Source organism: Alligator sinensis, unplaced genomic scaffold, assembly GCF_000455745.1.
Source record: "Alligator sinensis unplaced genomic scaffold, ASM45574v1 scaffold824_1, whole genome shotgun sequence".
Lineage (NCBI taxonomy): Eukaryota > Metazoa > Chordata > Crocodylia > Alligatoridae > Alligator > Alligator sinensis.
In genome coordinates this window covers 1,076,430-1,092,764 of record NW_005842463.1, presented here as the reverse complement: position 1 = coordinate 1,092,764, position 16,335 = coordinate 1,076,430, and the positions used below count along the sequence as shown (strand labels likewise).

Sequence of the window (16,335 nt, the reverse complement as noted above, 5' to 3'; positions counted from 1 at the left end):
TGGCTCAAATTGCACCAGAGTTTATTCAGTTGTATTAATGGCACCCAGTAACAGCAACAGAAGTGTCTGAACCTTTATCCTTTGCATATCTGTAATAAGGTGTATTCATATTAACTATAAGAAGGATTCATATTTTCTGGCTCTCACCTGCATATTCATAAAGAGATTGTCCGAGCCATGAAATCCACCTTTGCAAGACTTGATCTCAAATGGTTTCCTATTAAAAAATCATAGTTTATAAAACCCATAATGCTTTACATATTAGAATAAAAACACATTCAGTGCAATGTTGTTTGCCTGAACTTAGAGGGGACACTAATTAAACCCAAGTCTATATCCCAGGGACTTGCAAATAGAGATTGTCTTTAAAATCTGAGGGACAGAGATTATCATCTGCAGGTATTACCTCTTCAGGCTTAATGATTCCAGCACAGACATCTTATGTATGTGAAATCATAAGTAATTTGGGAACAAGATGTTCATCCTTTGGATAACAGAACTTTAGTGCGCTGTTCCATTGTATGTAGAATATCTAACATTTCACTGAGAAATTATTTCTGATAGAATTAAGAAATGTAATTTAGAATGCATTTGATTAAAATACATCCTATATTCAAATGCCAAAGGTCTCTGATATAAATCAGGTCCTGTTAACTACCTGTACAACAGCCTTAGAATTACCAAACACCACGTTCCATGGTGTTACAGATTATCATTATTTTACAGCAAAATCTGTGTATGCCACCAGTAGAAAAAGCTCTGGTCAATAAATAAACCAGGTCTCTAATACTGGGATATATACTAGGTTTCTAGTACTGGAATATAGTATAGGTATACAGAGGTAGGACTGGATCCTATTTCTTTTTATGGACCTAAATGGTAGTTACCTAATTACATCCATTTTTGGCATTTATACACAGTTTGTTATTCTATTTTGCCAGGGACACGTAGATTTGCCCAGCACACCTTCATGCATACCTGTCAGAAATAAATAGACAAGGAACACAACCCTATCTTATTTTAGCCAAAAGGTTATGTTATGTCAGGTTTCAGGGCCACCAAGGGGTTTAACCTACAGTTGTCTGATTACCCAGCACAGGTTAGGCATTATATGCCAGGCCTTCTGCAGACCTCTTCTTGGAACTGGCTCCCTGGGCAGCCAAGAGGTAGACATGTGGGGCCAGGATGAAAAACACAAGATAGATGGTGTGTGGCTCAGCAAGATAGCTACTAATCTGGAAGGGGGAGGATCTGTGGGACAAGTTTCTCTACTGCTCTCCAGCTATTTCATCCAATGCAAGTGGCTCAGCTTCAAAAGTGAACAGGCTGGATAATGACTAATCTGAGGCCTGGTAGTTAAATCATTCTGCTGGGAGGCAGAAAAAACAGGCTGTAAACACCCTCTAGGACTCTAACATGGGAGATGATTTCCTGCCACCTCCTTGTCTCACACTTGATAATCATGAATTTTTGCCCTGTACACATCTGGGTGAGCACACAGCATCAAAAGCTTGTCTAGCCAGAGCATAGTCCTATTGAGCATACTCAGTAGCTGTGAGGATGGTTGCCCATCCATGCTGCACCCAGAACATAATCACAAATTGGGTGTAAAAGCCAAAAACACAGCAGGATAATGCCCATATAGGCATATACAGTAGGATCTAGCCCTTAAACTAATACATTATAAGCCCCTATCCTGGCAATGGCAAATATACCGGTCAGAACATAACCAGGCAATCATTGACAGTGAAATGGGAAAACAGTTGTGATAATGAAAAGCTCAGAAAATGTCACCCCTTTGTTTCCTCAGCAAAGGTTCAGACTTGACTAGTATTTGATAAAAACATAGCAGAGTTGTTTAACAGCTTGTGAGGAGTTGATTGTCTTCCCATAGCTAACAGGCCTCCAATTCAGTAAAACATGAATGTGGTACACAACAGTGGGGGGAAGCACCCATGTGGGTGCATGGTACAATGGTGGGGGACGTTCTTCTGCGCTGGGTGGGTCTTCTGCAGCAGTGGAGGGGAGGCCTCCACATAGTGTGAACCCAGGGGGGCCAATGGCTCACCCTGGTGTGGTCTGTGGGTATACTGCCCCTGCTGACAGAGCCCAAAGGGCATTTGGCCCCCAGCTGCTTAGAAGTTGGACAGCTCTTTGACTTAGAGGAGAAAAGTTAAAATATTAGAAAAGAAAAAGTTTCTTTACTGTATTATTAAGAATGGAAAAATGGTAACTTACCGAGCAAGTTGCCACTGTGAGTCTAAGTAAAAGTGCACTGGTTCGATTCTGTCATTGTTGGCAAAGTGAAAACGCTTGGGTAACTGCCATTTCATATATGCCTTGAAAGGCTGATTGGAGTCAATACACTGAAATGTTTAAAAATACTCACATTTAATAATCATATGTAAAAAAAAGAGCAAGTTTCTATTATGCATAAATTCTTATCTGAGTAGCAGAAAAGAAATGCATATCAGCATTTTAATCTCAAAGGGTCTGTTCAAACTCCTCTTAAGCTGCTGGTGCTCAACCTTTCTTGCCGGAGGACCAATGGACAGTGTCCAGTCTATCAGCGGGACAGATCTGGGCAGTGATCTGGATCCAGTGCCTAGGGTAGTCATCAAGGGACCCCATTTGGCTATGGGGGTGGGCAGGAAATGGGGCAGCCCAGCCACAACCCAGCCCCATGGGCAAGCAGGGGGGATCTGGCCCCAATCAAATCACAGGGGAGATAGGGGGAGTGGCTCCACCTTGACTGAGCTGTGGGGGCAGGGCATAGCCCAGTCTCACAGGGGGAAGGGATCATGGCCCAGCTTCAACCCACCATGCAAGACTTTTGAGTTTGGGAATTTCTTCGAGTTTGGGAATTTCATGGCAGGGGATGGTGGCAGTATTAGTGGTTACTATTCCCTCCCCACCAAATTTCCTGATCTGTGGGGAGCCCTATGAGCCCGATACCATAGCTCTGTGGGCTACATTAGGCTCACAAGCCAGAGGTTGAGCACCCCGTCTTAAACCAAAGGGAGGTTTTCTGTCAAGCTTGAGGATCTATTGTAAGGTGCCTAAACATTACTTACTTAAATGATATATACATATTGACTTAATCTCAGTTTTAACAGTTGTTAAAACATATTAATGAGCAGTAGGATTCATTCACTAGAACTGTATATTTTCTCCCTCCTTTTATTAATGACTTATGTTGATGGTGACAATGCTGGTTTGTGTATAAAAAAAAATACATTTTAATTATATTAGAAGTGTGGACATATAAAATAATTGTATGCTTTGATATGTGTGTGGTTGTGGGGAGGAATGAATTTTATTGCTCATGAGTGCACATCAACTGATCCACTGTAACTTTCTCAACAGATTTTAGAAAAATGTTTCAGATTGAACTGCTATTAGTTGTCTTCTTTAATTTCAAGTCTAAGGACACTGGATAATTTTCAGACATTCAAGAAGCAATTAAAATAAGAAATGTTGCTGTTGAACTGTCTCTTCCAGAAGACAATAGATTAGGGTATTCAAGCTAAACTAATTTACACCTCAAGCTGAAAAAACTAAAAAGTCACTTATAAAGAATTCAATGTTAGATATTCACAGCATAAAGCTTAGTAGTTTGCTTCTTTGTATATATCAAATTATATATACAGTGTTAGTCCACATGAAATTACTTGTGAATTCAGGTCAAATTAGCCAAATACTTTTCCCTTGAAAAAAACTGTGAGAGTAGATTAACAAAATTGCAATAGACAGAAGCAGTGGTGGTCATCTTCTACCTAAAAACTAAGGGAGTAGAGCTGTCATCCAGGACAAAGAACACACAGGTTCAAATTTCTTCCTTTGCCTGAAGTGACTTAAAAAACTTATCTGTAAATTGCCAGGAAAAGTCCTGTGCTACCAGGCAATCAGATTTTAGGAGTAGGTCCTTACCATATTTCCTATTACCAGGATTCAAAATTGCATAACTAATTACACATGGACTGCAGCTGACAGTGGAACCCAGGTGCTTCATCTCCCAAATCTCCCGTTGGAGTTGTTCCATGTTGGTGGGATATTTAAAATATTCATTGTGCCACAGAACACAAAATCAAATTATTCTATAGCCTCATAGTTTAGTCACTTGCCTATAAGGCTAAGGACAGACATTTAAAGTTTGACCCTGAATTGATTCAATCTTTACAGGTTAGTCTAACCTGCAAAACTTGAACCAATTTGAAGGTGGAGAGACATTCTCTTTTAATTCTCAAAATACAGGCACATGCCAGCAGTGGCTCAGGCTAGAAGGCTAGGGGCACTTGAGTAGCCTTCCCTTCCCTTGTCCTGTGCTGAGCTGAGGTGGGAAGGGAGGATATGGTCAGGCTCCGGCAGGATGCTCTGATTAGGGAGGGGTTTAAATCCCAACCCTGGCCTGCACCATCTCAGGCTTTTCCCCTGCTTACTGCTCAAGAGGCAGGAGTGTTGCCAGACCCCAGCCCTGGGCTAGCACTCTGAGGCAAAGTGGGGTATGCAGTGCATGCATCAGTTGATGATACTGAACTTTTCAATCTCCCTCTCCCTGTCTGCAAACCTGTCTGAAAACCTGACAGGGCTGCAAACCAGCAGGGGGGCTGATAAAACCACAGTATTTATCAGCCCATCAGCATAACAAAAGCCTCTCTCATTAGTTCAAGCTCTTCTTAAACAGCTTTTTCCAGGGAAGGAATGGAGGGACATTACCAGCTGACATGTTGATTAATTCCAAAAAGCCCTAAATGGACACTGTTCTGTCTGCCTGTCCCAGTGAAATTGGAGACACGCACACACACAAAGACACCTCTCAGCATTAGCTAGCATAGCACATGCCTAGGGTCTGTGGGGCTGTGGTCCATGCTGTGGGAGAGGGGAGGGCGGGAGGGAGGGGGAAATCTCTGCTTGAGCAGTGAGGGAAGCCAGGCAGACCCTGCTGGGCCTTCAGTCTCCCCTGGAGCTCTGGCTATGGAGGAGAGGGGCGGGGCAGCCTGTTCTTTGGAGCTGAGAGCACAGCCTATCCATGCCCAGCCCAGCACAGAGCTGCAAAGTATCTGGGATGCTGGGGGACTCTGGTTTAAGTCAAACCAGGAAGGGGTCTGGGACAGACATTGCATAAACCGGTTTGACCCAAATCAGTTAAGCCTGATACTACATTCAACCAGGTTTATCTTAAACCAGTTTCAGCCATTTTGAAACTGGTTTATGTGCACTGAATTTATATTCTGTTACAGGTTTAAACCAGTTTCTGATCATTTAAACCAGTCTATGTGTAATATCTGTCCTTGCCTAAGACACCTGAGTTCTAGCCCCTGCTCCAATGAATGCAGGGGGTCGAACTCGATGATCTATTGAGGTCCCTTCTGACCCTAACATCTATGAATCTATGAATGCCTATTTATGAATCTGAAGTAGGACAGCAGCAACAGACAAGAATTAAATCTCCACCCCCCACCTTAGATGTGTTTAGGGAACTCTTTTAGGAAATAAGACATAGGATTTGCACCCCATCAAGTACAGGAGGGGCTACAAGCAAAGGCTCCCATACCTAAGGTGAGTAACCTTGAACTTTTGCATAAAGGGGAGCAGGGGAAGATATCAACTACCAGCACAGGGAGTGTTGTGAATCAAACATTTAATTTCCTTTGCTTTTTTTAAAGAGTGAATGAACAACTTTTTTAATGTTACGTTAAATAAAATATTTTGTTTATCAAATGATTTTTGGTTTGATTTTTCATTGGGGTAACAGAAAACAAACTAAACCAAAATATCAGCTCCTAGCTCTGTGAAAAATCAATTATTTGATCAGCCTCAATACGGAGCTCTTCAGAAGATTAATTCCTAATCTATTTTCCAAACTGAAAGTTGCAACCTCTACAGCCAGGCAACCTCCTACAAAGCAAGACTGCTATAAACTATGGCTGCATAATTGAGCATGGAAGAGTTTCAATGGCTCCCAGTTAGCAGTGAACTATTGCATAGACTCTTATCACTTCAGTGCAAAATGGAGTCAGTATCTTTTGATTTCCATGTGCATACACTCAACATTTCACAGCTGCAGGAAAATTGTCATCTTTTGCTGACTTTTGCAAATTGCATAATGCTGAAGCTCAACATCTAAGAAAATCTGTTTAGACACAAACTTCATAGAAAAAACCCTATAGCAATATTTATACAGAAAAACTGGACAAATTACAGCTATTTATTAAAGATTGTATGTAACTAAAATAATGGAAATAAACAACAGTGGTATTATATACAAAATGTATGTTTGTGTTAAACAGTTAATGCTCTTGAGAACAATGGTAGTAAATACTGGCAATAATTGCTATACAATGATATGGTAATTTCTAGGGGTGTGCGAAGCAGGACCTATTCAATTCAGATTCAGCCTGAATCAGGGACAGTGATTCAATTCGTTGATTCGGATTACTGTCCCCGATTTGATTTGGCCAAATCCAAATCTGAAGATTCGACGCTGATTCAGAGAATCAGCGATTCAGACATAGACACAGCTTTAAATGTTTTTTTTACATACCTCAAGGTACCAGTGCGGCTTGTGAACGATGTGATGCTGGGGCAGATAGAGTGTCCCACAGTATTGCGGGGGGGCCCTTCACATGCTCAACGGCGAACCCAGAAGTGGACTGGAAGTTCTTCTGGTCCGCTTCCGGGTCTGCTGCAAAACGTACTGGGGAGCCCCCTGCACTCCTGTGGGACGGTCCATGCGCCCCAATATTACAGCATTCACAAGCCGCACCGGTACCTTGAGGTATGTAAAAAAAACATTTAAAGTTGTGTCTATGTCCAAATCGTCAACTCTTTCCGAATCTCTCCAAATTGATTTGGAGGTTTCCAATTCAATTCGCAGAGATTAAAGGGTCCTCTGATTCAATTTGGATTCAGAGATTTGGCCACCCAATCAGACTGAATCTCCACCGAATCGAATCAGGGACCAAAGCTTTGCATGGCCCTAGTAATTACACTTCAGAATGACCAATTCTTAGAACTTTGTCTCAATTTCATCCTGTTTATTCTTTAAGAAAAATTATTTTTAACGTACAACAGAAAAGGTAGTGCACGTGTGTGAAATATGTAACCAACATTACAAGACCCTAATATTGCTGTCTGGCAAGCTTGAGTTCAGACTCAGGAAAGCTGTTCAGACTCAGGAAATCTGGACCATGCTAAGCTAAAGGATGTTTCTTCTAGAGGGACATATTTTAGATAGATATTACTTAATCTCACTATAGTTTTAAATGTTCTTTGTTCATAGAAGTAAAAATTCTGCACATAAGACTTCTCTGAACCACAAGCGGATGTGTCTTTAAAGTTTGGCAATGCACAATATTTTCCACATTTGAGCAAATATGATGTAATGTCAGCTGAAGGGGGAAAAAGTGTGTTTATGAATGGCAAACAAAACCTCTAGTCCCGCATAAGCCAAAAGTGGCTCCTTGCATCATCCCGTTACTGTGACCCTTGACTTTTCTAAGCCCTTCCCAGCCATTGTTTATCTTTCACTGGGCACATCTACATGTGCCCTATGGCGTCATTGCTACTGCACTGCCATTTAGTGTTTCCTTTTGGAAATACTAAATGATGGAACAATAACAGCCTGTACTGCACCGTCCGCACAGCACACGGTTATTTTTAGCTGCTACATCACCATAGCAACATGCTATACCAAGGGTAGCTGTGGCATCATGGTTTTTGCTCACTGATGCTACATCAATTTGCTGCACAGATGTAGCGTCATGGGTAGATGTGTCCACTGTGTCATATATAGAAAGAGTAATGAATCTAATGACATTTCCAGAAAAATTCTCAACACTTCCAGTTCTGCTTTGGAAAAGAAAAAAAAATAGACAGGAAAAAAGTTATTCCCTTAAAAGTATCCAAGATCTTTCTGAACACACACATCTTTTAGGACACCCCTTTGGGGACAGAGATTTAAATGGATTTAGCATATTGCTGATACTGTAAAAGAATAAACATCAATATAAATCAAGAAGAAATAGCAAATATTAAAAGCAATACTTACTGTAAGGTTCCTGACAATGCCTTCATAATCAACTGGAAGAGTCATATGTAAGAATTAGTCACCTAAGTTTAAGGAAAAGTAGATGCAAAATCAAAGAGTTCCAATCATGGGACTTGATTCAGTACTATACACTATACTAACAGACAGTTGGAATAAAAGCAAAATTAGGATGTATGGAGTTGGCATACCTGATATTCTTAAAATAAAATCAACCAGGAAAAAGGAATATATAGCTTCCAATCTTTCTTTAAAGATAATAGATAAATTCAACTTTGCTTCTTGTGTAAGGGTCATCAAACTTCCAGAGAATTATAGGCATTTGGTATTAAAAGCGAATGAGCAACATTTTCAAAAGTGCTTAAGTGACTTAGAAGCATAAGTCACCTATGAACTTCAGTGGGGTTTAGGTTTTTGCATTTGAAAATGTTACAAACATCAACAAAGGTGAAAGAGATATCACATAACCAACAGATGTCAGGGAAGATATAAAGCTAACATGTGTGGTCACAAATGAAATCAATTATTATAACTGAATGAGGGCATCTAAAATAAGACCAGGAACATATATCAGGTTTGAAGGAAAGTGGGAATTGCTAAGCTAATAACTAGACATCTGTTTGAAGAGATGCCACGCATAAAACAAAAAGGAAGAAAGAGCCACAACTGATGCTTCAACACTCTTTGAATGACATGTGTGCATAAAATACAGACATAGACAGCCTTGCACAGCCAAGCATTCCTGAAGGCAGGAACCCCTTTAAAAACAGATTTATATGTCTATATATCATCATTTTCCTCAATCCTAGTAGCCCTCAGCTGGCACTGAGTCTGAGAAATAGAAAATTAGGGATGGAAGGGACCTCAGGAGGTCATCTAATCCAACGCCCTGCTCAAAGCAGGACCATCCGCAACTAGATCACCCCAGACAAGGGCTTTGTCTAGCCAGGTCTTAACCTCCAAGGATGGAGAGTACACAGACTCACTGGGTAACCTGCTCCAGTGTTTTACCACGGTCCTAGTGAGAGTTTTTCCTAATATCCAACTTAAACTTCCCTTGTTGCAACATAAGACCATTGCTCCTTGTTCTGTCATCTGCCACCACTGAGAATAGTCTACATCCATCCTCTATGGAAGCACCCTTCAGGTAGTTGAAGGAGGCTATTAAATCCTCCTTCAGTCTTCTTATCTCCAGACTAAATAAGCCCACTTTTCTCAGCCTCCCCTTGTAAGTCGTGTGCCTCAGCCCCCTCACCATTTTTGTTGCCCTCTGCAGGATTCTCTCGTACCTTATGCATGTATGAATCCTATTTCAATTGTTTAAATGTATAAAAATACATATTCTAATGACACAGATTAGTTTAGCAACTACATACAAGATAAATACTCATCTGGAACATTAATTGGTCTCAAGCGAGCTGCGGGGCCTGCCACAATCATGAAATTATTCACATTGTCCAGATATGTGCTCAGATAGGCTGTTTTTCTGCAGCTAGCTACTTCCATTCCTGGAAAGCGAAATAAAAGTTATTCAAAAGGCAGATAAAAATATTCAGTATTCTTGATAAGGAGATACATATCTGATTTCTAGAAATGGAAAATATACCCTTTCGGGACAAACTATCAGCCAGAACAAAATATCTAAATAATAGGAAAGGAAGTGTGCAGTCATAATATACACATCCATCCACCCTTTTACAACTTGTATAAACACCCTAATTGCAGTTGGCAGAAGAAAAGTTAATAAAATATCCATGTCTAAAGAAAGAATATATAGGGTAATTTGGGAGTCTGATAGAGTGGATAATTTTCACTTTCGGGCTGTAGTCAGGAACTTCAGCTTCAGAGGTATAGCCTTGCAATCTGGGGCAGCTAGTGGAAAAAAAGCCATGGCTGTGGCTTTTACTTTATCCTGTGCAGGTGGTACAAATACACAAGTCTGTTACTTTGAATTCAAGGAAGCTGGTAATGGGGGAAAGGGGAGTTATGTATAAAATGTGCAACGAAAAATAAATAGCTTCATCCCAACATCTCCAGCTCTATAAAGAGAAAATAAGGACACCGATTCTTAGTTATACTAAGGATGCTCTATACCGCTCTGGTATTGCAAAAGATCATTTACAGTCATTTTAAGGCTCTTTTACAATGAGATAGTATAAATACGGACCAGGTTAGCACATTTTTCTGTAGTAAAAAATGAAAAAAGAATGTCACCTCACTGTAAGAATATAAATTATGAAATCAAATTTACCATGATCAGATACAAGGATGATATTTAGACATTTATGCAAATTCATTTGTTTGAGACCATCCATCAGCATCTCAATTATCCTGTCCACTCTCTGTAATGCAAGAATGACCTGCGAAACAGTTACATCATGCTATAAAACTAACATTAAGCATTTCCATCAGAAATACATTCATTCCTGATAAATTTAACATTTAATATGACCTGATTTAAAAGTTGATTTAAAAGTATAGTACAATATATTGTCCATGTGTACTCATTAAAGGTCTCTTTCAGCAAACAGATATTCTGCTCACATCAATATTCCTATAGACTTCCTTGGTGATTTTTATACAAGTAAGGACTTAATGTCCCACCCACATTTTCATTTCTGGGTATTACAATTTATTTGCTTTCTATTTGTCTAAAAAGTCAATATAAGAAGTTCCACCTTCACTTAATTTATACACTTTGTCATTTGGATTATTTTAACTAGAAATTCCCAAGGCTGGATTGGTAGCTTAAATAAAAATGTAAAGTTTTACTAGTTAGAACCAAGCTTTGAAAACTTGGTTCTAGCTACCAAATATGCCATTTTATGGCTCAGCTCTCTCTTCCTTATTCAGACTTGGCACCGTGCTAGTGACAACAGACTTAGTAGGACTACTTGCAAAAAATAATAGATACCTAGGTAATCAATGCAACTAACTAGTTTTTGTAATCAACTTACTATTCAATAAGACCACTTGCATAATTTACTCTGCTCAGTGTGAGTAAGGGTTGAAGAAATATGTGATAAAGCTGCTGGAAGTCTTTACAACAGTTTTTATCCTCAGAGTACTTTTTATAATACGTAACCACAGGTTCATCATTAACAAAAGGTAATGGCAATAAAGTTTGACATTTTTAGGATATGGTGGCTGCTATGAAGTCTCTTTGTTAAATATCCATATAAAAAAACCGTGTGATCCCCCAGCACTGGCACAAAGCCAGAGTGCAGACTGTCTCAAGGGAAGCTGGCAGAGCTTATTTGCCAAGTTAGATGCCAAAAATTTCTCCAAACTCAAGATAATATAATACTCTGCCTTTCCTAAACCACCACATTATTTTTCCTCCTCCCAGCCCCTTCTAGTTTCTGGTGTCAACAACTGTAAGTATTTTATGCTCTCAAGAAGAGTAACTTATCCCAGATAGTAAGGATACCTCTTTATTTATAGAATAGTTACATCACCCACAGTGGTATTGCCAGCCTCTGCAACACTACACTCTTCTCTAAAGTTGCCTTCTTGTAGTGAAGGGGATATGACCATTTAATTCCACATTCACTTAATTCTTTCACTGACATTGCCAGCAGGAGTGCCAGTTACAATATGAATAGTAATTGTACTATAACTAAAGTAGAACAGGTTTCATTACAAACATTTTTTAAATGAAACACAGCTTTTCCTAAACTGAAAATGTCCATGAAAATCATTTGCTTTCTTTTTCTTTCTGAAATTTTCCAGAAATTACCATATGAACTGAGGGAGGGTTACATATTCCCATGTGCATCTACAATTTTATATTATAACCAAAAGACAATCTGATAATTTATTAACACCCTCAATAGCAAATTTATTAAAGGCCCTTTACTATATACAGTGCTCACTGTTCTTCTAATTGCAAAGTCTGTGTTCTGCTAAGTAGGTTAAGAATTCCTGTTTATGGCCATTAATCTAACATGCTTTACATGCTCAACACTTAGTACAGAGCTTTTAAAGGGAGTTACTTACTTCACTGCTGACGGGTCCAAACTTGTGGCCTGAGGTATCAGGTTCTTCTAAATACAGAGTGTAAAAGTGTGGTCTATATCAAACGGCACCAAAAACGTAATATTTTACATACATATTGAAACACAGCTTGAAAAGACTAATTCAACAATGGATAGCAACTATTAGAAAACACTGTGCATCATCAGAAATGGAACATTTTAAGGGAGGGATAGAAAGACAATTAACAAGTTTAGGTTAATTTAATTGTTGAAGATGGTAAAATAGTGCACAGAGTATTACATTAAGTATAAATGGTGTTTATATTGTAATATATGTATTCATTCATATTTCATTGGTTTAACTGGGAAATGGGAGCTTTACGTTCACAATTTCATACCTACCTTTCCTCTTCAGGTAACTTCAACCACTGAAGAATAGTTGTCACCCTTTCCTCAAATGGGATTGAACTGTATCAGAACAATGAAATAACAAATATAATTCAAAGGACCAAAGCAATATTCACAGCCTGTCTTGCTTTCAACACAAATAAAAATGAAATCATTTGGCTAGAATAAAGCTCTGATAGATACCAACTAAATCAATCAAAATCACTTCTATGTAGGTCTTAATGGCAAATTTTACAAGTAGAAGGCACAGAGCGTAATCTAAAGCCTACCAAGTCAATGGGATCATGTCTTTTGATTTGTATGGGCTTTGCATAAGGCCCTCAATCTTGCTGGCCTGCCTCATTCAAATAGTCCTGTTGATTTCATCAGGCATGCTCAAATAGCCTGAGGCTTTCTTTCTTATATTGTATCAGCATGAGTTTTGCTGTGTGAGCCCACCTGTTACATTCACGATAAACATGACTAACTAAAATCCAGGGTAAAACTTCTGAAGCATATCGATAACAAGCTTCATTGACATAAACCTGGCTATACCTTTACCAGACCTAGGGCACTGGTTGCTAATGAAGTTGTGCCTTAAGCTACATGAGGCAATCCAAATGTCCTTGTACACACAGCTGGAGAAGGAAGGATGCAGCACATATCCCTAGCCAACTGGAAATCATAATCAACACAAGATTAGCCTACGATCACCCCATCTTTTCCAGTTCTTCCAACCTTTTCTTTCAAGTCATACTTCTTAGACCTCTGTTAATTTCTTGTTGCTAATTTCTTGTTGTTAATCATAATCCTATCCTATAAAGTGTCTGCAGCTCCACCCAGCTTGGTGTCATCTGCAAATGTATCAAGTCTGCAATTCATTCTATCCTCAAAGTCTTTAATGAAGTTATTGAATACTACAAGATACTGGACAGATGCCTGTGGAACCCCTCGTCTTCCTCCCAATTAGGTTTCCAACCAATTTGAGCACTGTAATCCAACCCGTTATGCACCTTACTTCAGCAGCTTTCATCTAGATTGTAATTCCTCAGATGCCATCAATTATTCCAGTTTAACTGCTTTATGTGCAATAGGGCTGCGCAAAATTTTGGCAGCCATTTTGTTTTGGAGGTGTTTCAGGCTGTTTCAGCACCCAAAACACTGAATCCAAATCGAAATGGAAGGCTCCAAAACATTTCAGAAATGTTTCAGAGAATTTCAGAATTTTGGAGCTGGGCTTGCAGGGAAACAAAAACTAAGAAGAGGGAGGGGGAAGAGGGTGGGAAGGACTGCTCTGATATTGACATCTAGCTCCCGGTTCAAATCCCCAGCTCTCTGATCATTTCCCCAGTTTTTTCCCAGGGGGCGCAGGCCCCTGGATCTGTGTGAGGGGTTTCAGCAGGCTGCTGCTGCAAGCTGGAACCAGCAGAAGCCCTCAGCACAGCTCACACCAGGAAGCCTACTGAAACTGGCATGCAGATCCAGGGGCCCACGCCCATCAGAAAGAGCTGCAGAAATGATCAGAGAGCTAGGAGAATCAAACCAGGAGCTGGGGAATCGAACTAGGAGTTGGGGGAATGTTCAGGTCCCTGAACGTTCCCCCAGTTCCTGGTTCGATTCCCCAGCTCCCTGGTCCTTCCCCCAGCTCTTCCTGGGGGGGCACAGGCCCCCAGATGTGCATGCAGGATCACAGCAGGCTGCTGCTGCTAGCTGGGGATGGTGGTGGCTCTGAGCTATTTCCCCAGCCAGCAGCAGCAGCCTGCTGAAATCCTGCCTGCAGACCCAGGGGCCTGCACCCCCTGAGAACAGCTGGGAGAATGATGAGAGACCTGGGGGAAGCAATCAGAGAGCTAGGGAATCGAACCAGGAGCTCCAGCTGACAGGTGGAGCTGCCCCAGCTCCCAGACAGTGCGCAGCACCCTGCTGAGTCACACTGCACCCCCACCATGGGGCAGCTGCTGTGTGAGTGCGAGGTGGGGAGGCAATCCCCACTGCCCTGCACTGCGTGGGGGGGCTCTGCCACGAGCCACCAGAGGCCTCAATCGCTGCTGCTGCAGCCAGTGAGTGCAGGGTGTTTGTTGGGGTTTTTTTAAAGCTCTGCAATCACCTGCTGTGAAGCATGGTGATGACAGCAGGCTGGTGCTGCCAGCCAGGGCCAGCACCAGCACCAGCACCCGAGTCTGCCCAGCACAGCCCCCACCAGGAAGAACCCAGAGCTGGTGCTGGCCCCAGCTGGCAGCAGCAGCCTGCTGTCATCCCGCACACAGATCCAGGGGCCTGCACCCCTTGGGAGGGCTGCAAGGCTATGCTGGACTCTTCTTGGGGGACGCAGATCCCCGGATCTATGTGCAGGATGACAGCAGTTTTGCTTTGAACAATTTGAGGTACAGTTTCATAAAAACCCCTGCACTTATTTCCTTGAAACTTGGCAGGCTACCATCCTGGCAATATTCATCTGAATCAGGCAAGAAATGACAAAGTTATAGGCATTTTAGTGATTCCTCATTATAGCCTATGGCCGAAACAGCGTCAAAACTCCAAAACAGATTTGGCTGAATCGAAGCGGATCTGAAACACTGAAATGAATCACTATCCCTCCGAAACCGAAACAAAAGATAGCCCTTTCACACAGCCCTAATATGCAAGCTCACCTATAGTAGTATAAATGGGCTAAATCACTGTAATCTTCACCTTGAATGAATCAGGGTTAAAGTTACCATAGTTTTACTTAACTTATACCACTCTAGGTGGGTGGAAATATAACAGTTATAACAGAACAGCTTTCACCTGTAACGCATGGTACAGGATAGTAGGTTCCTTATGTAGGCATACAATATGCATAATATAAAATATAGGCTCTTCTAATGAGCATTTCTCTTCTTCTTTTTTTTTTTTTTACAGCTTTGCGGGACTGTACCAGTAAGCAGTCAGACATGTTTACTCTTCTCTGGACTATTGCAAAAGCTGAGCCAAAGCAGGAAAAAAAGAAGAATATCCTACACAGTATATATAATTATATGCAATTTATTGCCCTTCCCACAAAATAGTCATTTTACATACCTATTGTATATTTTATACAAATTTGGAAAAGTTCCATTAATTTTTGCATCTGATCCTGGCCAGAAATATGTGCCAGCTTTTAGACCTTGATACATAGCTGTCAACCAGATCTATGAAATAAAACAAAATAGTTGTGAAGGTCCTTGAAATAGCTGTGTGAATGTACATCTCAAAACGTTTTTTTCTGGCTCTGTGACATTTGGCAGGGTCAAACCTGGGTTGCACTAACACAGGCGGTATATACAAGACCTGGGAGGTGACTATATTGCTTTATTTGGCATTAGTCGTCCTCAGCTTAAGCACAATATCCAGTTTGGGCATTGCACTTTATAGAAGACTATAAAAATAAAGCAGCTGAAAAACAACCTCTATAAAAAAAACAAAGATAAGAGAACTTTGTATAGAAAAAAGGAGGATAACAAGAGAACATCATGGCAATTTTCAATATTTGAAAGTTTGCTTGTCATAAGAAAGATGTATAAACATTTTTCTCCTTTGCCCCAGAAGGCTAAGAAAATTTTTGTGGCCCAAATCATGATTTTTGAATTTTGGACAATTCTGCAGGATCTTGAGAGATAACATGAAGTGGATGAAACTAATAAAAAGTGGGGAGAGGGCAAACAGAAATGGATTGAATAAGGTGGTAAAGTAATAGTTAGAAACAACAGTAATGAAAGGCACAGAAGAAAGAATAGGCACAAACCATTGCCAGTCGTTGCTTTATTTATTTCTAATATCTTATTCTCCAGGCAAAAAGGAAGGGTGTCAACATTTATGTTCGCTGCAGCTGAAGGGTGGGGACCACTGGATGGCTTTTTATGATATGATATAGCAGCTTCAGCAGCAGATTGCCACCCATTTTTG

At 40.6% G+C, this 16,335-nt stretch overlaps 1 protein-coding gene across 1 annotated transcript in view; it reads right to left on the bottom strand.

Moving 5' to 3' along the window:
• Window positions 1–16,335, bottom strand: part of ENPP1 (ectonucleotide pyrophosphatase/phosphodiesterase 1) — a 56,033-nt gene that overhangs the window by 21,678 nt on the left and 18,020 nt on the right. The window contains exons 9-16 of the mRNA XM_025212440.1: window positions 15,472–15,581; window positions 12,427–12,492; window positions 12,047–12,119; window positions 10,299–10,407; window positions 9,424–9,555; window positions 8,051–8,082; window positions 2,239–2,366; window positions 148–217 (exon numbers count right to left, since the gene is read on the bottom strand). Coding sequence (XP_025068225.1) covers window positions 148–217; window positions 2,239–2,366; window positions 8,051–8,082; window positions 9,424–9,555; window positions 10,299–10,407; window positions 12,047–12,119; window positions 12,427–12,492; window positions 15,472–15,581 — 720 coding nt within the window. The remainder of the gene's footprint in view (window positions 1–147; window positions 218–2,238; window positions 2,367–8,050; window positions 8,083–9,423; window positions 9,556–10,298; window positions 10,408–12,046; window positions 12,120–12,426; window positions 12,493–15,471; window positions 15,582–16,335) is intronic.